The 26,157-nt window shown below is 42.8% G+C and overlaps 1 protein-coding gene across 10 annotated transcripts in view; it reads left to right on the top strand.

Annotated features, from left to right (window-relative positions):
- LOC127584938 (EVI5-like protein) overlaps positions 1-25,707 on the top strand; it is a 210,844-nt gene extending 185,137 nt beyond the window's left edge. For 8 of the 10 annotated variants that reach the window (XM_052041971.1, XM_052041969.1, XM_052041965.1 and 5 more), the window contains 2 exons: positions 2,695-2,790; positions 23,065-25,707. In XM_052041971.1, the coding sequence (XP_051897931.1) occupies positions 2,695-2,790; positions 23,065-23,412 (444 nt within the window). In that variant the 3' untranslated portion in view covers positions 23,413-25,707. Of the gene's footprint in view, positions 1-2,694; positions 2,791-10,667; positions 10,751-23,064 lie in introns of all 10 variants that reach the window. The other 2 variants (XM_052041972.1, XM_052041970.1) reach the window with 1 other exon arrangement.
- Positions 25,708-26,157: the final 450 nt, after the last annotated feature.

Below are 26,157 nucleotides of genomic sequence, written 5' to 3'. Positions count from 1 at the left end.
GGGATTAATGAAAGGGAAATTGTGGTTGACAAATTACAGCTTGAGTATTGTGTCCATTTCTGGTAACCATGCTTTAGGAAGGATGGGAAGGTGAGAGGGTGCAGAGATTTACCTAGAGTAGTTACAAGAATGAAATATTTTAGCAACAGGTTAGATTGAAGAGATTGGAGAAACTGGAATTCTTCTCCTTGGAAGGAAAGTTGAGGAGGAATTTGATCAAGGTTCTGAGAATTATGAGAGGATTATAGAATGGGAACATAGAACATTACAGCACAGTACAAGCCCTTCGGCCCACGATGTTGTGCCGACATTTTATCCTGCTATAATATCTATCTAACCCTTCCCTCCCACATAGCCCTCCATTTCTCTATCATTCCTGTGGTTATCTAAGAGTCTCTTAAATGTCCCTAATGTATCTGGCCTCACAACCTCTGCCTGCAGTGCATTCCACGCACCCACCACTCTGTGTTTTTAAAAAAAAAACTTGCCTCTGACATCCCCCTTGTACATTCCTCCAATCACCTTAAAATTATGTCCCCTAGTGTTAGCCATTTTCGCCCTGGGAAAAGGTCTCTGACTGTCCACTCGATCTATGCCTCTTATCTTCTATACCTCTGTCAAGTCACCTCTCATCCTCCTCCTCTCCAAAGAGAAAAGCTCTAGCTCACTCAACCTATCCTCATAAGACGTGGTCTCCAATCCAGGCAGCATCCTGGTAAATCTCCTCTGCACCCTCTCTAAAGCTTCCACATGTTCTTATTTTCTGAAGGACAGATGACAAAGGTTAAAGGTTATGGTCAAGAGATTCAGAGGAGATTTGAGTGGGATGCAGCCGGTGATAGTGACCTGGAATGTTGTGTCTACAAGGGTGTGTAAGGCTTTTGAGGGAAGTAATTGCAGGGCTACAGTGATGGAGTAGGGGAATGAACTGGCTGGATTGTTCTATAGAGAGCCAGAGTGGACTCAATGGGCCAGCTAGCATCCTCCACCTCCCATAATGACCATATGATTGCCAAACCCACGCAGAACAGTCAGAATAGAAGCTTCTCATAAGGAGATCCAGAGGTGGGAGGAATACTTAGCAAATAAATGGTCACCTGTTTAAAACGGTGATGCTGAGGAATTTCTTTCTGCAGAACCTTTAGAATTCTGTAACCCAGAGGCTGAGTTATTTTTTTATCATTTCCAGGCCAAGGCAGGTAGGTTTTCAGTCTGTTGGGGAACGGAGGGTTCTGAGGGCCAGGCAGGGGAGTAGAGTCCCTTAAATTAACAAGGTGTTATTTGTCGCCAGCCATTCCCACACTGGCTGGACTGAGCATAACTACTAAAGTGTAACTACTCATTTTACTACCAAAGAGCAATGGACAATCTGCTTTGCCAGTTGGATTCACATTAGTGCTTTGGGGGTTGTCTGGAGGAACTGCAGCCCCTCATGTCAGGCTCTTCTCTTAATGAGACGGGCTGCTTGGGTCTGTCATCAGCTCTGTACCGTGATGTCCAGTATTGTGTGTTTTTCATGTGAATTCAGACTAAATCCTGGCATTTTGGACTTTGTATTTGAGTTTATCAAAGTTTGGTCTGTGATGCAAATAAAAAAAAGTTTATTTTAGAAAAAAGTTACTGAAAGCCTGAATAGCCCATTTCAGGTGTCTGTGAAACCCATTGCCAGTAATGGGCCGCTGATCAGCCACAGCCAGGTAAGTACAAAACCAGGTTTGTGTGGCAATTGATTGTCAATTCAAACAACCTGCTAATTCCTTTGTACAGCAGAAAAGGATGTCAACAATCCAGTTGAAGAAAACCTTACAAAACGAACTTGCGTAACCCTGTTATCCATTCAAACTCATCAATGATTGCAGAATGTGACATGATTTTAAGAATATGTTCTGACTTTAGTGTTTGATTGATGTGTAATGATTCCGTACTTGCTGCTGTGTGACTGACAGCATTACTAGTCAAGCTGCTGTTAACTGTGGGAAGTTAATCCACCTGCAGTTCTGTTGGGATGTGACTTTGGTTGAAGCACAGTTACCCGATACAAGGTTAAACTACTCCCCACTGTAGTCATTTGTTCAGTTGAAAACTTTGGTTAGGTACAGTTGGGTCACACTGGAGTGAAATAGGGAGTGGAGGTTTACTCAAATGATGTAGGAAGTGAGGGTTTTTTTTTGCCAGAATGAAAAAAGTTAAAGGCTGATGGTTTTTCAAAATACTTGGTAATTATTTGCATTGGTTGTAAATCAATAACACAAGGAAACAGACTGAAGATCATTGCTGGAAGAAGAAGGAAGCTAGAAGATGTGTTTTCACAGAGGGTTACTGTGTCAGGAAACATGGGTGTGTTGCGATCAAGACTCCAAAATGGTTCAAGCTGCATTTTTGCAAGAGCAGTTTTACTGAGATCAGGGGTGATAATTGCCCCCGTTGGGTCCAGCAGATGCTTATTTGACAAGCCTTAATTACAGTTACCAACTGCACATTTAATTCAGAATTTGATTAAGGGCATTATGCTCAGATTAAAGAGGCTGTTTTGTGTTCAAGCAGATAGATTTGCAGTTTGGAGAGAGTAGTCAGGCTAGTTCCACATTTGAGCATTCTGAAGAGCAATTGGATTCTGAGTGGCCTAATTTGTGTAAATAACAATTATTTTTCCTTTAATCTGTTCTAATAGCTTGTTTGCTTTGCACTTCAAAGAGAGAAGAAGGAAGAATCCAGGGTCAGCTGAACAACTCCGACTCCAATCAGATTATTCGAGAATTGAAGGACCAAATCACAGAATTAAAAACAGAGGTAAAGAGAGAGAGTTTGTAGTAACCATTGCAAACATCTGCTGTCACAGTAACAAGTAAAGAACAGATGCCCAGAAATTCAGCATTGGTTGATAACATAAACTCATGCAGTACTGTCACTGCAGTGTACTCTGCCTCTATCTGTTGCTGGAATTTTTTTTACAAACTTACTATTACTGTTAAATAGAATAGTTAACACTACCAACTGACACTGAATTTGTAGACTAGAGTTCCTGCCCTGGTAGCAATGCCAAAATTGCGTCCAAACTGCTTGCAATTGTACAGGTTCAATTACAGTTCAAATCTCCACTGACTTTCAGGCTGTATAATAATATGTAATATATTGTTTCCATTAAGAGAACTCGTTGTATTTAGGGTTGGTAACCAGGTGCAGTTTTATTATTACCTCCGAAAATGGGTCTTACCAAGGACGAAGGGTATCCAGGCTTCCATTTGTGAGCAACCTGTGAAAATGACAAAAAAAAAAGTTAAGTTTCTTTTACAGCAGTCAATTTCTCAATAAGTATTTTTTTTAATATAAGGAGATTAATTCATACCAGTGTCCCTCAAAGGAGGCGGTTTCCCAAATCAGTACAACCTGTTAACGTGGACAGTTTATGGACAGGGACTAATCCAGGCAAGTTGAATCTTGAACCAGCGTAAAGCTACGTTGTATCATACTGTGCATTCCTCTCCCAGCAGTGTTTGAAAGAACTGTGTCTAGCCAATTTATTTTTCGGTGGTAGCTGGGATCCCGAAGCCCATTTTCAATGTTTGTTTTTACTGGTTCTTTTTCACTTTGTTGTAAAACTTCAATTACAGTGCCAAATCTATTCAATTAAAACATTATCCTCCTTGTTCAAATGCACTGCAGCCTCTATAGTTCCCACCTATCCAGTAGGTTTCCCCAAGCTAGTGGTAATCATGTGCTCCCTGCCCAGAGACACCCAGCCACAGACGTATCTTCAGAGGCAGGTCAGGTGGCTGGCATGGGTGATTCCTCGACAGCTCACTGCCTGGACCTGTGAATGTCCACTTTGGCCAAGCCAAGGAACAGGTCAATCGGGAAGTCCCCGAATTGACTCACTCTTGCACCCCTCCCCCTTCCTCACCAGGTGCCCACAGATCGGAAGCATGTGGCTGAAGTGCAGTCAGAACTTGAGGAGCAAGGGCTGAAACTTCATATCCACCTGCAACATGGACTTGTCCAGGAAATGGAAGGGAGGCAGGTATTTAAAAGTACTGCACAAGACTGGTCTGTGTAGCATTCTGCACCCCCAGGTTCCCAATGGAAAGGGGAAAGGCCCTTACATAGAGAGTCCCCTGGGAACACCCCTCATGATTAACTATCAGAACGGACACTGGTTGTAGAGCACTCTGAGTGGAGGTGACCATGCCTCAGACTCTGGAAAGGTCCCAGTGGTGTGCCCAGATGTCAGCTGAGGACGAGGAAGTACAGAATGCAGGATCGGCCCGTATAGAAAATGCCTCTGTGCCGTGTGGAATGGCATGGAGGCATTTCCCTGGGACAGCTCAGGTTGTGTGGGTAAGTTCCAGGAGGGTTTCAGAGCCTGGGTCCAATGAGCAATTCTGGACAAGTGCATTGAGTCCGGTTGGGATTGCCCCACACCCATGAGTCCCCTCTACATCCATTGTGATGGGACTGCTAGAGTTTTTAGCCTCAGCGATGTGTGGTTCACTCCCACTGAGCCTACGTCCATCTGTCCAGACAGCCAGACTGTCCCCCACTGGTTGTAGAGCACTCTGAGTGGAGGTGACCATGCCTCAGACTCTGGAAAGGTCCCAGCTGACACCTGCCTCAGGAAGCCACATGTTATCTTAAAGGCAGAAATCCCATGGAAAAGCATATTGCCAGCACACGCCACCCAGGAAGATTCTCCTGTATGCAGGTATCTCTGCAGGGTCCAAAAGTGGAAAGTCACCATCTGGGTATGGATGCCATGCCGTTTGTAATGGTGATCAAAGCTACAGGTCTTCCAAATCAATTTATAACTTAACTTAAAGACAGTCTGCTTTTTCTGGAAAGCCCATCCAAAATGCCAATTGAGAAGTACTGTGTTAGGGAAAGGGTCCAGCCAGGTCCAACAGACACCCAGCAGGACCTGATGTCCTCAAAAAGATCAAATGCCCTGAATTTTGCCAAGACTTTCACCTGTTGGTTTTAACCCATTTCACCAGCTTATTTAAAAAAAAGACAAAAGAAGTAAAAAGTGGCATCAGCCTTGCTGTGTTGGCTCGAAGGCTAAATTTCTGATCACTGTCCAGATGATGGTTTTGTAATTACAATGACACCACATCAATGTGTTCCCAGTCTGGATACCTATGCTTCACTGACCTTGAGGATACCATAGGAAGTCAGTGTCCAGTCTCCTAAAAATTCACATTAAATATCTGGTTTCATTAATAACACTGACAGTTTTGCTCTAATGCTTTGTCAACTTTCAGCATTAACATTAAACTTATGATCAGCCAGCTCCAATCGCTGCAAAATGGAGATGCCCCAGCACACAGCTTCCTTATTAAAACTGCATAGTATTTTGCTTCCACTTCAGGTTGTAGTCAATTCAGCCATTCTTGTTACGAAGTTATTATTATTGCCAGTGAGCAAGGATTTTAGCTGAAACAGCTCTTTCCATGTGTAATGGACCTATCTCCAGGACGGCTGGAAATGCCTATGTTTAGAGTAATATCAAAATTGGGCCATAAGATAATATACTAGTGCTTTTAAGGGAGTTTAATTTAAAATTCCCCTCGCTTGTTTTGTTTTTGCAGAAGTCTGTGAGTGAATGAGGCAGCTCAATTAAGCCAGCAAAGTGAAAATCTAAAGTGACATTGAACAATGAGAGATTTCCACTGACCAGTCCTCCAGGCTACATTGGCACTGTTCTTGATAGTGACATATACGAGATGAGTTTTGTATAGATGCAGCACTCAATACAGACTGGTGTAATAACCACCTCCAATTAGTCTGTCAAATTATACCTTTCAAAGGTCAATGTCAAGTGACAGTAACTAGCTTTGACATTTCCCTTTAGAGTTGCTAACTATCCATAAAATAGGTCACCTTCTTTATCAATCACAACTGCCTCAGCCATCTTGTATGTGGGTTCTGATGACGTATGCACACTTACATTAATCCTGGACGAGGTCCAAACTGAAATATAATAAACAGCATGAGGAAATGTTTTACACCTCATTCTTTAGCTGTTTTTAAATCAACCACGTGAGCCTTTCTCCTATGAAAGGAACATATTTTGGTTGCTTACTGTTCAACTACCTCATCTCTTACAATGGAAAAACACTGCAATTATAAAACCAGCATAGGGAGAGGTTTCACACCCAGGGTCATTTGAACAGGGAACATGTTACAATAAAATACTGTAGTATCAGCTAAGAGGGGTGCAGCAATGTGCTTGATTCTTAAGCACCCTATGAAATGGCCAAAGTAGGCACTCAGTTGTACCATTACTGCCCTGTTGAACCAGGGGAAGAATAAAACTTGAAGGATCAAAGTGTTGGCCTAGACACCAAATACAGACGTGACGAAGCTGACCCCAGCTCAGTTGACCTTGCAAAGTCCTCACAAACATTTGGAGTCAGTGCTGTAAATTGGGAAAGTTGTCCCACAAATTACTCAAACAGTGCCCTGACACGGTTGTATGCATAGAATACATAAGAACTCTCAAAAATAGGAGCAGGAGTAGGCCACCAGGTCCCTCAAGCCAATATGATCATGACTGATCTATGCTGTTCTCAACTCCTGTGCCAATTCCCCATAATCCCCATAATCCCCAATCCCTTGATCTTTCAAATATCTATCTACACCTTGAATATACCTATTGATTTGTCCTCCACCACCCTCGGGCAGGGAGTTCCAGAGATTCACTACCCTCCTGAGAGGGTACCTCAGCCCTTTGTAGCTGTGTCCCCTTGTTTGTGACTCTGCCATGAGTGGAAACATCCCAACATCTACCCAGTCAAGCCCCCTTAGAATCTTCTAAGTTTGAATGTCACCATCATTCTTCTAAATTCAATGAATACAGACCCAAACTGTCTAGCCTCCCTTGACAGGACAGCCCTCACATTCCAGGAATTATCCAGGTGAATCTCCATTGGACTGCCTCCAAGACCACTTATGTCCTTTCTTAGATCAGGGGACCTAACAGCAAACATTCCATCATCACAATCCTTGGGTACACCCTGTTCCATTAACAGCACAGGACAGTGCCATGTGGGTGGGAGGGAGTGGTCCTGAGAGTCCTGTTCATTAACTCTGGGCCCTGTGGAAGCTTGCTCCTGATTGCCGTCCTCCTGCAGCTGATGAATCAGTGCTTCTTCATGTTGAACAGCTTTGGCAGAAGCTCTGAAAGGGCACAGGATGTACTATGGGTGGGAATCTTCCATGTTTATCACCAAGAGTGGCCTGGTAGCACCAGCACTGACCAAGCTGGTCGAGCCCTGAAGGATGTATTGACTAGACTGTATCTGTGGCAGGTAGTGAATCGAAACAAAGGATAGACCTGCTTGTGCTCATTTACACACTACTCTATCTGTGACATGCTCAACTGTCCATGATAGTGTGGTAGACATGAGCATTGCATGGTACATATGAAGGCAAAACCCCAATTTCACATCAAGGGCACCCTTCCTGCATTGTGTGGCACTGCAGTTGTGCTAAATGGGATAGGGTGCAAACTTACTTGGCATCTGTGTGGACCAACAACAGCAGCACAAATGTTGAGCACCACAATCTCTATCTTCAGGCTCTGATACATCCCTTGCTGCCCCAAAAGATCAATCCTGATTCAATGAGTGCAGAACGACAAGCCCCAGGCTTAACTAAAAATAAGTCGCCAACCAGATGAAGCTACAGCACAGGACTTTATTCATGCTAAGCAGCAAAAACAACAGCCATGTGGGTGCTAAGTACCAAAACCCTGCACACAATGGACTGAGCTCAGTGAGCTTGCATCCAGTGGATTAGGTTAAAGTTCTGATGTCTGATGTCCTGTGATGGGCAATTAAAACACCAATGGGAGGAAGAGACTCCCAGAACATCCCCACTGATGGCAGGAAGGTAGCTATGAGGGTATGTGGAGCCTGAGCTTAAGGGAGCCCTGCAGAGCAGCTGAATGCGCCACTCAGACGTGAGTGCAGAAATGGAAGATTCCCCACCGGTGGTGGAACTCTTCATGAATTCCAGTGTAGCAGTGAACAGCGAGTTGCCATCCGTTGCTTTTATCAGCAGACACAGCCTGAGGAGATCCTGAGGCAAGGTTTCTGAGAGTGAGGGTGACTTTGACTTTGAGTACTTGATTTTGTTTGTTTGCTACTTGAGGTGTGTCTTGTTACCAAAACGAATGATTTTGGATTTCCCAAATTGTACTCCATCCACTCATTTAACCAGTTAAATCCCCTTAGCAAACTTTGTGTCCTCCTTGCAACTTACTTTCCCATATATCAACAAACTTGGATGTAATACACGTGACCCCCTTATCTAAAATAAATCACTGAAGAACCAGCAGTGATCTTTGTAGGACCTCACCAGCTACACCTTACCAACCTGTTAATCTCTACTGTCTTCTGTCATTAACCAGTCCTCTGCTCACCCTGACATTTTACCTTAATGTCATGAACGCTGGTGGCATTATGTGGCACCTCATGAAACATCTTTTAGAAATACAGGTTTTACACTCTAGCCCTGAGAGCCTCTGGGTATTAGACTGTAAGAGAACTTTTAAAATCAGTATTGTTATTGATGCAGTTAATCAAAGAGCTTCGAAACTGAGCAGGTCTGAGATTTATCGTTGGTTGCTAATCAGGAGTACTTGATTTAGTCACTCACCACACATCATGCAAGTACATGCAGGAAGCTGTTTTGATGAATTTCAAGTCACGCAAGCATGATTAGCTGCATAAGGTAATGTTATTAGTGTGATGGTGTCAGCTGATGTCACAACTCAGCTCCAGAAACGCCAGCCTACTGTGTCAATTTTAGAGCTGCAGTCTATTTTTTGTAGTTTGCTGCTTCTGGCAGGGATGTGTAGAAGGTGCTGCTCAGGTTAATACTAGAACAGACCTTTACAGCAACATTGGTGCTGGACCATGCACTTTCTGTTGCCATTTCTGCATTCCATTGTTATTTAAAAGCACTATACATCCAACTGCTCTTCTCTCAACATTTCAATCATGACACTACTTGTACAATATCCAGTAAGCAGTATTTTCCCTTCATGTTTTAAACAAAAACAAAGTCAATTTTATCAGTATTATGAGAGCGAAAAGCAATGGTGATAGTTTCCAGTTCATTTCACACCACTCCAGAAACAGACCAGGCACCTATGGACATGAACCACTCTTGTGGCCCAATATGACTGCCGTGTAGGACTGCACAATGCTTGCATGAAACTCCTATTAGAGCATTGCAGGGGAACTGGGACTATGTTATCATGAGAGTGACCAGATTTGGACACTCTCAGTACAAGTTTACTCTTCCTAGTGTAATGCTGAACTGTAGCCTCTATCTAATGTCCCTAACTGGCCCTTCATCATTCGGGCCTCTGTCCCACCTAATTCCTTGCACCTCCACCACCCTCGCCCAATCTTCATCTGCAGCACAGGTCCCAAATCTTGAGCCTTGCACCCAGACACCCTGATCTCTTGCACCCATGATCCATCTGCAGGGGACCTTCCCATTGTAACAACTGGCTATCCCAAACCCTCTCAAACGCCAGTTTAACTCTCATCAGGGCAACCAGTGAGTTTAAATTAAGTTTAATAAATCTGTAATTTAAAAACAAGTTTGCCTCAGTAACAAAGTATGAAACTGTCAGATTGTCATAAATCCATCTGGTGCAATAATGTCTTTCAGGGGAATAAATCTGCTGTCCTTAGCCTATCACCATTGCTTTTCACTCTCATTATACTGATAAAATTGGCTTTGTGTTCAAAACATGAAGGGAAAATTCTGCTTCCTGGATATTGTCATGATTGAAGTGTTGAGGGAAGTGCAGTTGGCTATATGCAATTCCAAATCCAGTCAATGTGGTTGATTTTTAACTGCCTCCATTCTGGGGCACTGGGAGGATGGAGGATAAATGCCAACAGTACCAGCAACCTTCACACCCCAGGAACAATTAAAGAAAAGCTCTGTGGCTGTACACCTGAGACAGCATGCAGTCTTTCCTAAGAATATAAAGCTGCAGTAAAAACCGGAACTGCTGGAAACACTCAGCAGTTTAGCCAACATCTGTGGAAAGAAAACCAGATTTCACGCAATTGATGAAATGACATTTCAGGTCAAAGACTGTTTGTCATAAATTTTAACTCTTTCTCTCTACAGATGTTGTCAGACCTGCTGAGTGTTTCCAACATTTTCTGTTTTCATTTAAGATTTCCAGTATCTACAGTTTTTTTGATTTTTTTTTTGATCAGCTGCATTTGATTGTGAAAGCCACTTGTGGGACAATGGGCTGTCTGATGTATTACGGGGAGCAGTGTAAGTAGTGCGTTCACTTTCAGCTTGTAGCCTTAACCAACATTCCGGGTCCCAATATTCACACGTTTCCTTATAGTTCTAAGTACATTGCTGTTCTACGTGACCACAATCTTAACTTACGTCCACATTTTTTCATTGAACCTGCAATGCAAAAGATTTCCCTGTGTTTGTTTAACAACCCAATCTCTACAAACTATTATTAAGGTTTTACAACTCATTTCAATAAATGTAATGGTGCTTTTATTGCAATTGACCTGCTCTTTTGGTAACATTTACTTTATTACAGAATTAATCCAATTAAAATCTTTCCATTCTGTAGGATAGAGAACTCCTCTGATGCCTCTCATTTTCTGTTATAGCAGCTGGGACTCAACAGAGCTTGGTATAGGGAGAGTCCTGAAAGCCATATAGTCAGTCTATCTACTGCCAACACTCAATGAATGTAAGTTCTTGAAAAGACATTGCCCCCGTGGGTGAATGGTGCTGCTCATTTGGAGATGTTAAGTTTGCTGCAGGTGCAGCCTTGGGAATTGCATCTTGCATGTAGATCCCAGCAATACAAGTTAAGCACAACACAAGCAAAAATCTATCCTGATTCAACTGGATAAAGTGGATGGAAAATATAACTTTGTCCATAGGTTCCTACGTCAACCAGTGGAGATGGTTACAGCTGAGCTCGTCAAACCACGAGTGTGAGGGAGGGCAGTTCAACCAGCTTCTAGGAAAATATCTGTCAATAGATGTCACATCAAACTGAACAGTGCAGTTTGTAGTTGCAGTTTGTAGTGGTGCCATGTAGCTAGTTTACCAGTGTTGATGATATCTCTAGTGAAACGGTTTCTTTAAAAAAAATACCCCAGTAGTGTTCTGCAATGCTTTGTGCTCTGTGTGGGCTTTTTACTTTCTTGTGGCAGGAAACCAGGTTATCATCGGATTATGTATGAAATTGTGGAAACTCTTTGTATGTTTATCTGTGCCTGGCAACAAAAGTCTTGCAAAATCTTCCTTCTACAAGCTGAGTATTAAATAAAGGTGCCTAGAAATTGGTCTTTTGGGGACTCGGTCCATTCCACTGTTGAGGTATAAAAGTGGGAGGAATCCTACCTTTCCATTAATTTTCATTGATAACAACAAATTCTGACCTATTTCTATAACTACTGTCCATCATCTGCGCCGTGGTTGCATTTTCTACATTGTTGAAAATATTCTTGTTTAGATGAGCAGTTTAACCAGGGTCCAGTGTACTTGTTCCAGTGCTTTCAGTGAATGGGGGACATCCCATTGCCACGGTTGGAGAAGAAGCACTAAGTTCCCATGGTCTTTTAACCAAAACCTTTTTCTCAATTAATATCACCAAAAACATATTATTGCCAGTTGTAGGATTCTGAGGGGCATTAGGCATGAAGTATTTTGAACTTGGTGAAGGAGGAACTATATCACTACAGGTTCATTCTTTAGTCTGTCTTCATTCATTTACCCGCCGGCAGCTAAACCCACAGCAAGCATTCAATTAGAAAAGGGACCAATGGGTTATACAGTCCAGGAACAGACAAAGATAGGAGTAGGAGTGGGCCTCCAGACCCCTCATGCCTGCCCTCACCATTCAACATCATCATGGCTGAATCATGCTGGCGTCAATGCCTCTTCTGGGCTGGTTCCCCATGATCCCCAATTCCTTGATCTTTCAAATATTTGTCTGACTCCACCTTAAATTTATTTAATGATCTGACTTCCACCAGCCTTGGGCAGAGAATTCCAGAGATTCACTCCCCTCTGAGAGAAGAAATTTCTTTGCACCTCAGTTTTGAATGATTGGCCCCTTATTGTGCAGCTATATCCCCTTGTTCTTGACTCACTAGTGAAAACATCTCCACATCTACCCTGCTAAGCCTCCTTCAGATCTTCTATGATTAAGGTCATCTGTTGTTCCTCTAAACTCCAAGGAACACAAACACAACTGTCTAGCTTCTCTTGACAGGACAGCCCTCTTGTTCCAGGAATTAGCCGGCTGAATCTCCTGTCCACTGCCTCCAATGCTACTATATTCTATTTTAGGTAAGGGAACCAAAACTGCACAATATTTCCATTTGTGGCCTCATCAACACCCTGTGCAACTGTAATAAAACTTCCCCATTTTTAAACTCCAACCCCTTTACAATAAAAGCCAACATGTTTGCCACCTTAATTACTTGTTGGACTAGCTTGCTAGCTTTCAGTGATTCATGCACTAGGACACCCAGATCCCTCTGAACTTCACTCATTTGCAATCTCTCTCCATTTAGATAATAATCTGCCTTTTGATTTCTCTTGCTCACAACCTCACACTTCCCCATATTGAACTCCATTTGCTGGGTTTTCACCCAATCACTCCATCGATCTATATCCTTTTGCAGAATCACACTCTTCTCATCACAACATGCCCTTCCAAATATTTTCTTATCAGCGCCAAACTTGGAAACCTTACATTTCATTCCCATCTCCAGGTCATTAATGTAAATAGTCAACAATTGAGGGCCAAGAACCCATCCCTGGGGTACTCCATTAGTTACATCCCTCCACCTGTAAACTACCCATTTATTCCAACCCTGTTTTCTGTGATGACCAACACATGGATGTGCTTGTCCACAAACACTGGGACGCTGCAACCAACTTACCATTACTGCTCATTGGGCATCCTGTGTTGGAGGAGCCAGTTTCATTCAGTGAAACGTTAGGATTTTCAGCTTTCAGAGTAAGCTAAACTCAATCAGCTCTCAATCGTAGAGAGGTACAGCATAGAAGGAGCCCCTTTAACCCACCTGATTCTGCGCTGATCAGCAAACATCCATCTTTTTAAAAAAAATACTGATCCCACCCCAACCCAATTTATTCTCCCCACATTCCTATCGACTCCCCCCTCCCCCTCCCCCAGTTCTACCACTTCCACACTGGGGCAATTTACAGTGGCCAACTAACCAACCAACCCACACATTTTCCGAATGTGGGAGGAAACTGGAGCACCTGGAGGAAACCCACAGGTTCACAGGTAGAACATGCAAACTCCACACAGGCAGCACCAGAGGTCAGGATCGATCCCAGTTCACTGGAGCTGTGAGGCAGCAGCTCTGCTCGCTGTCCTACTGTGCCTTCCTTTCAACTGGTATACAATATCCTTTGCACAATGCTGAAGAAAGAGACAATTATGTCAACATTTATCCCTCAATCAGTGTTTTAAAGCAAGTTATCTGGTCACCTTTCTATTTTGTAGGATTTGTACCAACAGAATGGACTGTACACATTTTTTGTCTCTCAAAGCATGGTTGTGGTTAGTACTAATCCCCAATAGGATCCCTCCCAAAAGTCTGCAAAATTGACCAAAATCCAATTTAAATAGTGAAATGAGTGTTAAAATGAAAACTCACCCAATTTCTTGCTGCACAAATTTCTGAGAGAGGTAACAATCCCCAAAGGCACACTCTGCATATTTAGCCCTTATTCTGTGTGTCGAGATAAAGGCTGCAAGGGAAAGGAAGGTAACTCCCATGTGTACTCAATGAGACATGCAATTTGTTAGTAACTTGATGTCAGGCTCACCATGAAGAAGGGACCGGTTGGAGGTGCCTGTGGTAGTCTCTCTTAGGAGTAAGAATCTCAATCATGGGCCAAAGAAATTCATCTTGTACTGTACATCAAGATCTGCTGCTCATCACTGTTTGTACCTGTGTAGTGGAGATCCTCAAAGAAAGTACATATTTTCCAGAGATCTGAGCTGGTAACTAAGATGCCACTCACCAGAAAATGGAGAGACTTTTCAAACAACCATTAAAGTAATTAGAGCAGGGAATCAAATCAGCCATGTGTTATCCAGAGCAGGTGGACCCATAAAACACTGTGTTGGTGTTAGGGATTGTAGCGGGGCAGTCACCTGGTTTGCATTGCAGGATATTATTTTCAAAGCTATCTCTTTAAAAGGGAACCCCTTTAATATCATGTGGTTGGTGCTTACCTCCTCTGCTCAGCTGGGAGTGAAGGCTGTGGATGCTGAGCGAAGCCATCCCCCAGTAGCCACCTCCTTCTTCCCGCTCCTGTTTCTCTTGGGCTCTGGAACTCCTTGCTCTTCCTCCAGCTGCATCTCCTGCCCTGATTGTAAAGATTATGCAGCAAGCAACTGACAGCAGTGGTACCTTCACCACTGATGTGGCATAAACTGTAAAACACCCCATGAATGATGCAGGCAGTGAAATTTAATCTTCAGGAGACCTACAGTGATTTCCAGTATGATCTGTACTTGCACTGCTCTTTTAGTATGCATTCAGCTGATATAGTTGGAGGGCACACTGGTGTAAAGTAGGTCAAGAAGTAATGGAAGCCTTGATCCTAGTGTGCAGTGCCATTGGTGTAGATGCCATATGGACTCCCTCAGAGCAGTCATCATTCATCTTGTAATCCATAATGACTTGTGCACTGAGGGAGTTGGAAACCTGTTCATAAAAAGGGGAGCCCTTAACGTACACACATGCAGCCAATTACTGCCTGCACTCGTGGGAAGTCAGTAGCCAGTAAAGCTGGTGAATCCCAGTGCTTGAGATGCCATCTGTTCAACATTGATCAAAGAATTTCTTCAGGCAGAGAGAGCTTGGGTAGCTCATTGCTACAGCAGTGAGCATCAAAGTGGGAGATGCGATAATATTTTTGTGGATGACGCAAAGTTTGGTGTGGATAGTGAGGAAGGTTCTCTAAGACTATAGCTCGGATACAGAGCAGATGGAGAGTTGGGTAGAGCGTTAGCAGATGAAATTCAATCTTGACAAATGTCAGGTAATGCATTTTGTCAAGCTGGAGTTTATTGTCATATGCACAAGTACATGTGTGCACAGGTGCAATGAAAAACGCAGCAGCATCACAGGCACATAGCATCAGATAAGCAGCATTCACAAGAAAAACAAACAAATTATACACAATTTTCACAAGAAAGAACATAATTAGAACAGAAAAAATTAAAGTCCATTTAAGTGCAAAATGATTACAGTGGTCATGGTGTTGCTAAACTGTAGTGATTTGGGTTTTGCCAGTTAGTTCAAGAACCAAATAGTTGAAGAGAAGTAGCTGTTCTTGAACCTGGTGGTGTGGGACTTCAGGCTTCTGTACCTCCTGCCTGATGGGAGCTGTGAGAAGATGGCATAGCCTGGATGGTGGGCCATATTATAATTGAGAAGTCAAATAGTGGTGGTACCTATACAGTAAATAGTAAGGCACTAGGTCATGTTGATAAACAGAGGGACCTTGGGGTTCAAGACCATAGCTCCCTGAAAGTGGCAACACAGGTAGGTAGGGTAGTGAAGGAGCATACGGCACACTTGCCTTCATGGGTTGGGGCACAGAATGCAAGAGTTGGGATGTTATGTTGCAACTTTACAAAACACTGGTTAGACTGCATTTGGATTGTGTGCATTTCTGGTCTCTGCATTGTAGGAAGGATATGGTTGCACTGGAGAGAGTGCAGAGGGATTCATCGGGATGTTGCCTGGATTGAAGGACTTTTAGTTAAGGGAGAGATTTGATGGGCTGGACTGAAGTAGGCTGAGGGATAACATGTCTGAAAGTATAGAAAATTACCTTGAAAAATCAGAGGGCATGAGTTTAATGTTAAGGGAAGGTGTTTTAAAGAGGATCTGAGGGGAAAGTTTTTCCACAGAGATTGATTCATATCTGGACAGAGGAGGTGGTGGAACCAGATATAATCACTGCGTTTGGAAACGTTTACTCTTAAATAGGCAAAGCATAGCAAGATATGGACCTAACGAGGCAAATGGGATTAGTGCAGATGGGCGTAAGGTCCTTTTTCAGTGCTGTACAAGTCTGACACCAGATTTGTGGCAAGGAAGGTGAGAATCAATGTGACCTTGGGTGTCTGTGGAAAGAACAATTCAGATGAAGGCGTGGCTGCAGAATGTTGCCCATCTCAAGTAATGGGTGGGAAGTTCAAGGGAGATGTCAGAGGGAGGTTTCTCACCCAGAGAGTGGTTGGTGCATGGACCGCGCTGCCGGGGGTGGTGGTGGAGGCTGATACGCTGGGCAAGTTCAAGAGATTGTTAAATAAGCATATGGAGAATTTAAGATAGAGGGATATGTGGGAGGAAGGGGTTAGATAGTCTTAGGAGTGGTTGAAGGTCGGCACAAACATGGTGGGCCGGAGGCCTGTATTGTGCTGTCTTGTTCTATGGTTCTTCTATGGTTCAGTGATGATGGCATTGTACTCACAGTCTCAGGTTTTCATTGTTTGTTGAAGAAGTCCAGCTAGGGTGTCGTGTCTCTGAAGATACTGGGAGTAGACTCTTCGCCAATGGGCATGTCTTTAATTCTTGGCTCGAAGTCTCCGACATACCCATTGAATTTCTATCTCAGCAGCTAAAAGCTGAAGGAAACACTCGCAGAATAACTGCAGAACATTTAATGAACTTTGTAAATTGAGTAACCTGCTGTCATTTCTGAAAGTGTTCAGTCAAATCTGTGTTAGCAGAGTGTCCTTTAAATAACAAGACAACTAATGGGTGCAGTGTGCTCCTAATTCTTCCAAGATTGTGCCATAGTGGTCATAATGTGGAACTTTGAACCCCAATTTATGTCAACACATGCAGAAATGGGTGTTACTCAATTATGACAGTTGTTAGACATGCACTTGATGCAAGGAACGTCAGGCATGTTGACATGAATTGTGGATGAAGTCTATTGCTTTAAACTTCGGGGTGGCAAGAGAGAGATGCTGAAAGGTGATGTACGAATGGGACTCTTCCCACTGATTCCATTCCCTCGAGCTCCAGTCTGGGCAGAATTGGACTTTGTGCAACTCCAGCTTGTGCTCACCCTCAAACCGAGTTTCTAGCAACCTAAAGAACTAAAACAACAAACTGCTGGAGGAACTCAGCAGGTCAGGCAGATCTGTGGAGGCAAAGGGATAGTCGATGATTCCTTTCAAAGCCCTGCGTCAGGACAATTTTTTGAATTAATTTTTCCATTTGTCTGCTCCACCTCTGATCTGGGGCTGAAACCCACATCAATGCCTTTGTTTACCTGATTCCAATACATTCCTGGCACGTGTCCCAACTTCTGCATGAGTTCAGCCAAAACTCTGCTGCCTGTGTCCAAACCTAAGCCACGTCCCACATATCATTGGTCATTGAATGACTTGTGCAGTAGGTTCACAAATTTAAAATAATTCTCATGGTTATGTTCCCTAGCTCTCTCTCTCGCTGTTTCTGTAACTTCAGACAGCGCCAGCTCTTCTCCTTCCAAGTATTCCATTTCCTGAATCCGTCATTGTCAGCTGACTTAATCCAGCTCTGATCCAGGAGCTTAAGTCCAATCTTTAACCAATCTTCTTTTTCCTCCTTTTTTAACATCTTAGGCTACCTTTCTGCTAATTGTGTTACATTGGTGCATTATACCTGGTGAAAGGCAAGGTGATCAGTTTCATGGGCTCTCCTAGGCCAAACCATCCTCAACTGCTTCAATGACCTTTTTCCTAAGGTTAAAAATGAGACTGCTCACTAAGAACTGAACAGTGTTCAAGTCCTCATCCTGGCTTGGCAATATATTGCCATTATTTTGCCGTTACTGGGTCAAAATCCTGGAACTCCTTATCTAACAGTACAATGGGATACCTTCACGACATTGAAACCAGGGATGTGTAGTAAATGTTCTCTTCCTAGTGACATCCAAGAATGAATTTAACATAAAGGTAATTGGGCCCAATTAACTCTATGGAAACGTTGCTTATATGGCGAACCGGGTAAAGTTCAGAGCATGGAAGAACTGATAATTGGGGGAATTATGAGTTAGAGAAAACTAAGACCATGCTTTAAAAACTTGTGGACTGTTGGAATAAGGAAAGGCTGAAATCAGAAGGAAGTTGGACAGTTTTAATCTTCACTGAAAGACCGTGTTAAAATGTGAATTAATAAAACTGAATATGTAATATTAAATATGCTGTGGATATATTGTGTTTGGCTGCAGGATACCATTAAAGAATAAAACTGCATCTTGTTTGAGTAAGACCTGGGTGTTGCAAAATGACTTGGAAATGGTCATTAGTTTATTCATGGAATAAAACAAGATATTTTCAATTGCTTTCTGGTGGGGGAAATAACAGTACTTTGCAATTGAATTTTGTGGTAGTTGTGTCCAATATTACTTTCCATATCCATGTAAACTTACCTGGGCTGTTTTCATCCAGGCTCTTGCTTTCATTTTTGCTCAAGATACTTTGCTTATTCTCCCCCCTTTGCACGCAACCTTGTCAAGCTCTGAAGATTATTCAGACTGAGACCATGTTTTGGGGCACTCCCCCCACATGGCAGCCTGATTTCGAGTGGTTGTGGTAAAGTGTGGGAGTCTGTGGTGTGATGAGATAGCGTGGAACTGCACCATGAGGTTTCTAGACTCAGAGCTCACAGGAATAGCTGTAGTTTGTGGGATCTCGTAGCTATTACCATGAAAGCAACTCCATACAGCTATACCTTGAAACTCAAACCATAGTGTACTGAGAGTGTTGAACATGTTGCTCACAATCCCTGACAGGAACCAGCAGCTTTCATTGTTCAAGGTGGGGCTGGTTTCCAGGATATGATTTGTTGCTTTGCATAGTGCAGTTGATGCAATGGATCCCTGCAACTTAGGCACCAAAACAACCCAGAGTGATGGTCGAAAGAAACTGGCCACTCCATCACATCAAGCACATGTCGGTTGTGACCGGTTCATTCTTCACTCCTATTTCTCTCCAATTTTGTGTTCAAACTGGAAATGTCTGTCAGAGGGTTGAAATGTTACTGGGAAGGTGAGTCACTTGCCTTGCGACACCCACTCTATGACTTGCTCTCACAGCAACAATATGTGGATGGTGCATTGAACTTCTGGTCAGTGGTGAGCCCCCCAAATATTAATGGTTTGAGATTCAAAGAAAGTAATACCATTGAATATCAAGGATAGCTGGTTAGATTATCTCTTTTTGGAGATGGTCATTGTCTGGTACTTCAGTTCCACAAATGTTACTTGTCGTTTATTAGCCAATACCTGAATGTTGTCTAGGTCTTGTAAGCATAGACTGTTTCATTTTCTAAGGAACTGCAAATGAAATTAAACAGCGTGCAATGAAGTGTGAAGTTCTGATCTTATGATGGCTTATCCAGTCATTGAAGATGGTTGGGTCTAGGGCACTGCCCTGACGAACCCCTGCATTGATGTCCTGGGGCAGAGATGATTGATCTCCAACAACCACAAACCATCTCCTTTTGTGCAAGTATGACTTCAACCACCAAAGGTGTTTCCCCTTCGATGCCCATGGACGTCAGTTCTATCAGGGCTCCTTGATGTCACACTTGTTCAAATGCTGCCTTGAGATAAAAAAAATAAATTCATTCATTCATTAATGGATGAATAAATAGAATGAATAAACCTCTGGAATTGACCAGTTTGGTCCATGTGCCTTGGATCTTTCACCAGACAGTGCAGGATTCAAGATTCCATTAATTTCATAAGGGATTGTAAATCAAAAATTTGAAGTTAAAGAATGTAGGTTATACTTCCTTTGCTTTGCTTAAATGCTTTCCTTAATTATTTATTGACTCACACAGAACAGAGACAGGCTTTTTGCCCACTGAGTCCACACTGACCATCACCACCCATCTACATTAATCCCAATTTTTATTCTCCCCACATTCTCATCAACTCCCCCCAGATTCTACCCCTCACCAACACACTGGGGAAATTTACAGCAGCCAATTAAACTCCAGACCCACATGTCTTTGGGCTGTGGCAGGAAACCAGAGCACCTGGAGGAAACCCACGTGGTCACAGGGAGAACGTGCAAACTCCACACAGACAGCACTGGGGGTTGGGATTGAGGCAGTGACTCTACTAACTGCACGACCATGTTGTCCCAATGTATTTAGGTGTGAGTTTTTTAATATAGTTAATTTTCAGTTTTTAAATCTTTACTTCAATTACAATCACTTTTAAATGTCTTTGATATTGAGATATTTTTTAAAAAACTTAAAAATCACTTGCCACTTTAACAGCCAGCTAAGCTGGTCGTGAAACGGTAAGAGGTGAGGCTTCCTCACCGCCACTGGAAGCCTCACCTCTTACCGTTTCACAACCTTGTTGACTGAGTCCTCTTGCTGTATTCTTTTTAGAAGTTGTGCCATTTAACCTGATTCCTCTCCTCATTCTTTCTGCCAAAATGACTTGTTACACTTTCTCTGTGTTAAATTTCACCTGCCATTTATCTTCCTATTTCTGACAGCTGATCCGTGTCCTCTTGCTGTCTATCGTTAATCCTCCTGACACCTCCAAAGTTTCATGACACCGGCAGTTTTTGAAACTTTGCTCTGGACATCCAGATCCAAGGCATTGATGTACGCCAGAAAAGCAGCGGACATCCCACCCACCCAGGAGAACTCTTCTGCCTGATGTCCTCCAGTCTGAGAAAGAGTCCTTTTCCACCACACTTGGCTGCCTGTCCTTCAGCCAATCTCTTATCCATACTGTTACTGGGTCTTTTATTCCATGGGCCTCAATTCTGCTGTTGGATGGAACTACATCAAACATCTAAATCTAAGGAGAAAACATCTAATTAGATCACATTACCTTTGCTCATGCTGCAGAAAATTCATTCAGTTTAGTGAAACGTGATCTGCCTTTTAGCAAGTCACATGCAGTGTTTGCTAACTTTTTACCCTGTTTATTGTTACTAAAAACTTCCCACAAATGAGATTAAAGTGATTGTTTGTGTTTGCCTGGCATATCCTCATCCCCTTCTTAAGCAAGCGGGTTACTTTTGTCGTATTCCTGGCAGCTCCCTGGTTTCTAGGGAGGACCAGAAGATGATGGGAAGCTACCCTGTAATGTACACCCCCACTTCTCCCACCAATTAGAATGCGCCACCTCCAGACGAATTATTTACTTCAACATGGCTAGCTTCCTTTCCTTATCAAATTTCACCCCACCTATTATTTCTCCCACCTCCACTACTGCTTGATTGCTCAAGGAAGTACTGCACCCACATCCACTTCCTTGAGCAATCCCATTTTCCCGGTAATTTTTTCTCCCCACATTCCCATCAATTCTACCACCCACACTGCACTAGGGACAATTTACAGTGGGCAACTGACCTACCAATCTGCTCATCCTTAGGACATGAAAGCAGAGAAAACCCATGCAGTCTTGAGAAAAGTGTGCAAACTCCATACATCACCGGAGGTCAGGATGGAAATCGGGAAAGAGATCTTGAAATGATTCCTTCTGTGAAGTGCATTGGTGTGAATGTGAATTATGGATGAAATAAGACTCAGTGGTGAAACCTGCCGAAGGCTGGAGCTATGAGGCAGTAGCTCCACTAGCTACACCCTGTGCTGTGGCAACAAATTGTCATGGACAAATGTTTCTCCAGTTGGTAGACGAGTGAAGAAATGGGCAAGTTGCTTCTCCCCTCAAGTTAATTCTTCACTTGGCTCAGTCTGAGAGCTGTGGCCTCAACTGTTCAGTGAAAGTTGATGATTCTGAACTACTCTTTATCTTCACTGCTGCTCAGCAAGGTGAAACACTGATTTATCCGTGAGGGGGGGGGGCAGTTTGTAATGATCAGCAAGTGATGCCCTTGCCCCTGTAGTATTAAAGCATGGATGTTACACTAGGACAATGTATAATGCTGGGTCAGCCACAGCCAGAGTCCTATGTGTAGTTTGGTTTTCACATTACAGGAATATTACACAAGAAAGTAGATAGGAATTTCTGGGTGTTACAACCATGACAAATAGTCTTGGATTTTGTTCTAAAAGAGAAGGTTGAGAGAGACTTAATTGAAGTAGGGGGTACAATTATAATGAGGGGGGGCTAAACAAAATAGATAAGAAGTATCTATTTCCCTTCAGGGGACTATGGGTGAACAGATAGAAGTTAGGTGAGAATTCTTTATACCAAGAGAGTCTGGAACTTATTGCCTGAAACCTAGTAGAGGAAGAAACTGTCACTGCATTTAAGACGACTAAGATGTGCACAAGATTCTGTAGTCTACAAAGCTACAAACCAGGGGCTGGAGGATTAGCCTGGATAACTCCTCTTTGGCAGATGCATGCACACAGAAGCTGATAGGTATCTCTCAGGGTAATAGTTTTCCATAATTCCATCTATTCAATGTCATCACTATTATCAGATCCCCATAAACCAGAGTCACGTGTCTCCAATAGACCAAAAGAAAGCACATCATAAAGTTAATTAAAGCAATAAATCTTGTCTGTGCTTAAATATGAAACTAATAAGGAAACAGCCCTGTCAGCCTATAATTTTCTCTCTGTTCATAATAAAGGAGATCTAAAACATTTTGCAAAGACAGAGCCTGACACAGACTAATAAATTGTACATAATTATCTCCAAAGAATAAAATCATTTTGAACATACTTTCAGTCATAAAATCTAACCTTATGAGAATACTTTGAAATTTCAGTGGAAATCGGGAAAGAAATCTTAAAATGATTCCTTCTGTAAAGTGCATTGGTGTGGGTGTTAAGTATGGATGAAATAAGACTCAGTGGTAAAACGTACCAAAGGCAAAGATAATTTCTATGGGGTATCAAAGAGAAAATGCTGAATGTGGACTCATCTAATAGAATAAGACATCTTCTAGGGATGAATTAGGGGCAGACATATAATCACCTTTAGTTTATTATATGTTACTGGAATGTATTTGCTGATTTTTCTGTCCATGTATTTTTCTAAATGCAGATCCAGCTTTTCAAAGGTCAAGGGCACTTTCAAACCCCGATGAGTTTCGACGGCATTCACATTGTGAACCATATGGTGGAGGATGATGAATTCATTCAATCCTCTGACGAGGATCTCTTACCGAGCCCCATGGGAGTGAGTGATCTGCAGGGAGAACTGTACCCAATTCCCCACGGAACCAGCCACTTCCTCAGAGGGCTGGAGATCTCGGGAAAGGACAGTGATGGCAGCACCGACAGCGATCAGGAAGATCGGAATTCTGCACTGGAGCTTGAAGCGGACATGACGAATCATGTGATGTGCAACGACAGTCCAAATAAGGCGCCATCCATCTCTACAACAGTCTAATGGGGGGGAACCACGTAATCTAAGCTCTCCTGCATTCCACCAAATGAAACTTACTGTGTGAGAGGCCTTCCTGAGCTGCTCATTACTTCTCTGATTTGGGTCTAACATTAAATTCCACTCACTTGCCAACAAAATATGATACTTGTAGGGGAGTTTTTTGTTTAATCAGCCGTGTTGCTCTCTGATCAAGCTGTAGAATCTGCCATTTCTTCCCAGTGAGGGAAATGGGTCTGGAATTGGGTAATGTTGAAAGAGTTGTTGAGTTTCTCTGGTATATGTGTTCTGAAATCCAGATGCCTGATAGGCAAAATGTAGCTCCACTGTGGTGCTCGGTTTTCGTGGAGTAACCACCAGTCTTCCATGTGTGTGTCCCATGTACAGCACAAAAGCTAACGTCAGCACTTAGAGGTTAAGGGTATGAGCCTGGTGTTTGTGGCAGCTGTGTTCTTGTCTCTCACAGCCCTGCAGTGGACTCTGCACTTTGGATTGTCTGGAATCCCTGCACCAATAGCTCACCATTCCTGATGCCTCGGTAGTCAAACAGTAAAAGTGGCAGTACTGCACCAGTCATACATTTAATGGGCAGCCCAGTTGGTCTAGTTGACAGCACTAAATGCTCTAACAGGGTACCAGACTGATTTGGAGCCCACTGGCAATGGCCAGAATCTGACCAATCCCCCGATTGCTTTAGAATCTCATCCACAATGTATCTGGTTGATGCAGAACCTCACTAACACCATGACTGAAACTATGCCTTGGTGATTTTCCATCACTAGATGTTGAGTTGACTTCCTATTAACCAGTTGGAATTAAGGTCATCAGTAAACATAATGTAGTTAACGAAAAGTTATTCAAGCAAAGCAGCACTCTTGAATTTTCCAGTCCACACTGCTTGGATTCCATGTAATTAAACCAGAAACTGTTCACTTGGTTTGGAAGTGAACATATTCATATTTTACTATCTGCACAGTAATAGAAACTGCCCATTTCTTAAGGGATTTTTCTAAACATTAATCTGGGGACTATTCTGTCAGCTTGTTTTTTGAGTTTTTAAACTGTGTTTGGAACAAGTTCATACTGTCTGCACTAGGGCCTTGAGCTTACAATGTTTCCAAACCTTCTGCCCCAAGCATAAACAGATGAATTTTAGCATTTCAGAACAGGGTACCCTTTGCCCCTGTTCGTCACGGGACATGGCACTCTCCTGACTCCTCAGAAAAAAAAAGCAGTTGGTTTGTGTAAAACTCACACACATACTCTTTGAGTGGAGGCCATTGGATCGCTGATGCACACTCAACAAACCAAGCATCTTAGTGATTCCTCCACTTGCATTTCGCATGTTTCACCAAATTATCTCCCGTGAAATCTAGGAAAGTATTATGCTACTTATGCAAATTATTGGTCACTAATCCTCCTGCAAGGTAGGCCTGGAATTTATGCAAAATCAATCACTCATTTTTTTTAGCACCTCTGTTAGAGATGAGAATTTCATGTATTCAGCAACACTGCTGAAGAAAGAGGTGGTAGGCTGTCTGTTCATTAGTTACCTGTCAATATTTTTACAATGACACTCATTTAGCTTGTGGTACAGTGAGTTTTTCAGTCCTCAGCTTCTATGCTCAACCCTCGATAAAACTGCCCAGATAGTGGAGCATGGAATGGGAAGAAGGATTTTGTAGGTATCTGAACCTTCATGTGTAAGAGGGTACATATGCCTTTTAATGATCAGTACCCCAAGGGTGAGGTCAGGAATTGCCTGAGCTCACTGTTACAGTAAATACCTATCACTAGATGTTGAGATTACTTTCTATTAACCGATTGGGGTTTGGACCACAAATATATCTGCACAGTAATAGGAACTGCCCATTTCTTAAGCAACGTTATTGAATTTTCAAGCCCCTTGGTCCTTGGATATTAAACAAACTGATAACGCAAAGTGAAGTTGTTCCTCAGAGAACTGTTGTTCACACACTGCTGCAGAGCCTAACCACACCACCTGTTCCACTGCTTTATTGGGCTCTTGATATCAGCAGGTCTTGCAACATCATGCCACTATCCAGGCACTGCAAGTGGGTTCTCTTGGACTTTGTGTCATATTGCATCAATATGAACATCGTTAACATATGAAGTACAGGCACGTCAGTTAAAATTGCCTCATTTTATCATGACCACTGCTTGGAAGGTCAGATCCAAAATATAGAACTCGTTTTTATTGAATCACTTTTTATTTTTTGCATGCGTTCTATAAATGTGATGAACAGGGCAGTTTTCAACCTATTTGAGAAGACTCTGGCTCTCCAAGGAAGGCCTTTGGGTGGGGGGGGGGGGGGGGGGGGGGGGTGGGGGGGGGGGGGGGGGGGGGGAGGGAGGGTGTGGGGAGGGGCAGGCAGGAGGAAAACTCCAGCTTGGTTTTGTCTGGCTCTCTAGGCTCCTCTCCATGAAATTCCTAATTTTCCATTAACCAAATTTATCAATGGGAATGCCTTTTGGTTGGATTTATCTCTCTTCAGATGAGGCAAAGCTCTAAGTTGGCAAGATGCCTGAGTAATCTAGAACTAGTCCTTCAGCACAACAATACTTAAGATGTTGAGGTAAAATGAAGCTGGTGGCTGTGCTCTGTGTGTTTTGGAACTCACTGAATTTACAAACCATCTCATTTTAGCTCTCTCAGGAGTGCTGATTTCCAATATTTTCTTTTACAGTTCTCTGAACTGATTTGAGTCTATCATTGCCAATAAAAGTACC

The sequence above is a fragment of the Pristis pectinata genome, chromosome 31, assembly GCF_009764475.1.
Source record: "Pristis pectinata isolate sPriPec2 chromosome 31, sPriPec2.1.pri, whole genome shotgun sequence".
Taxonomy (NCBI): domain Eukaryota; kingdom Metazoa; phylum Chordata; class Chondrichthyes; order Rhinopristiformes; family Pristidae; genus Pristis; species Pristis pectinata.
This window is presented reverse-complemented; position numbering and strand designations above follow the sequence as displayed.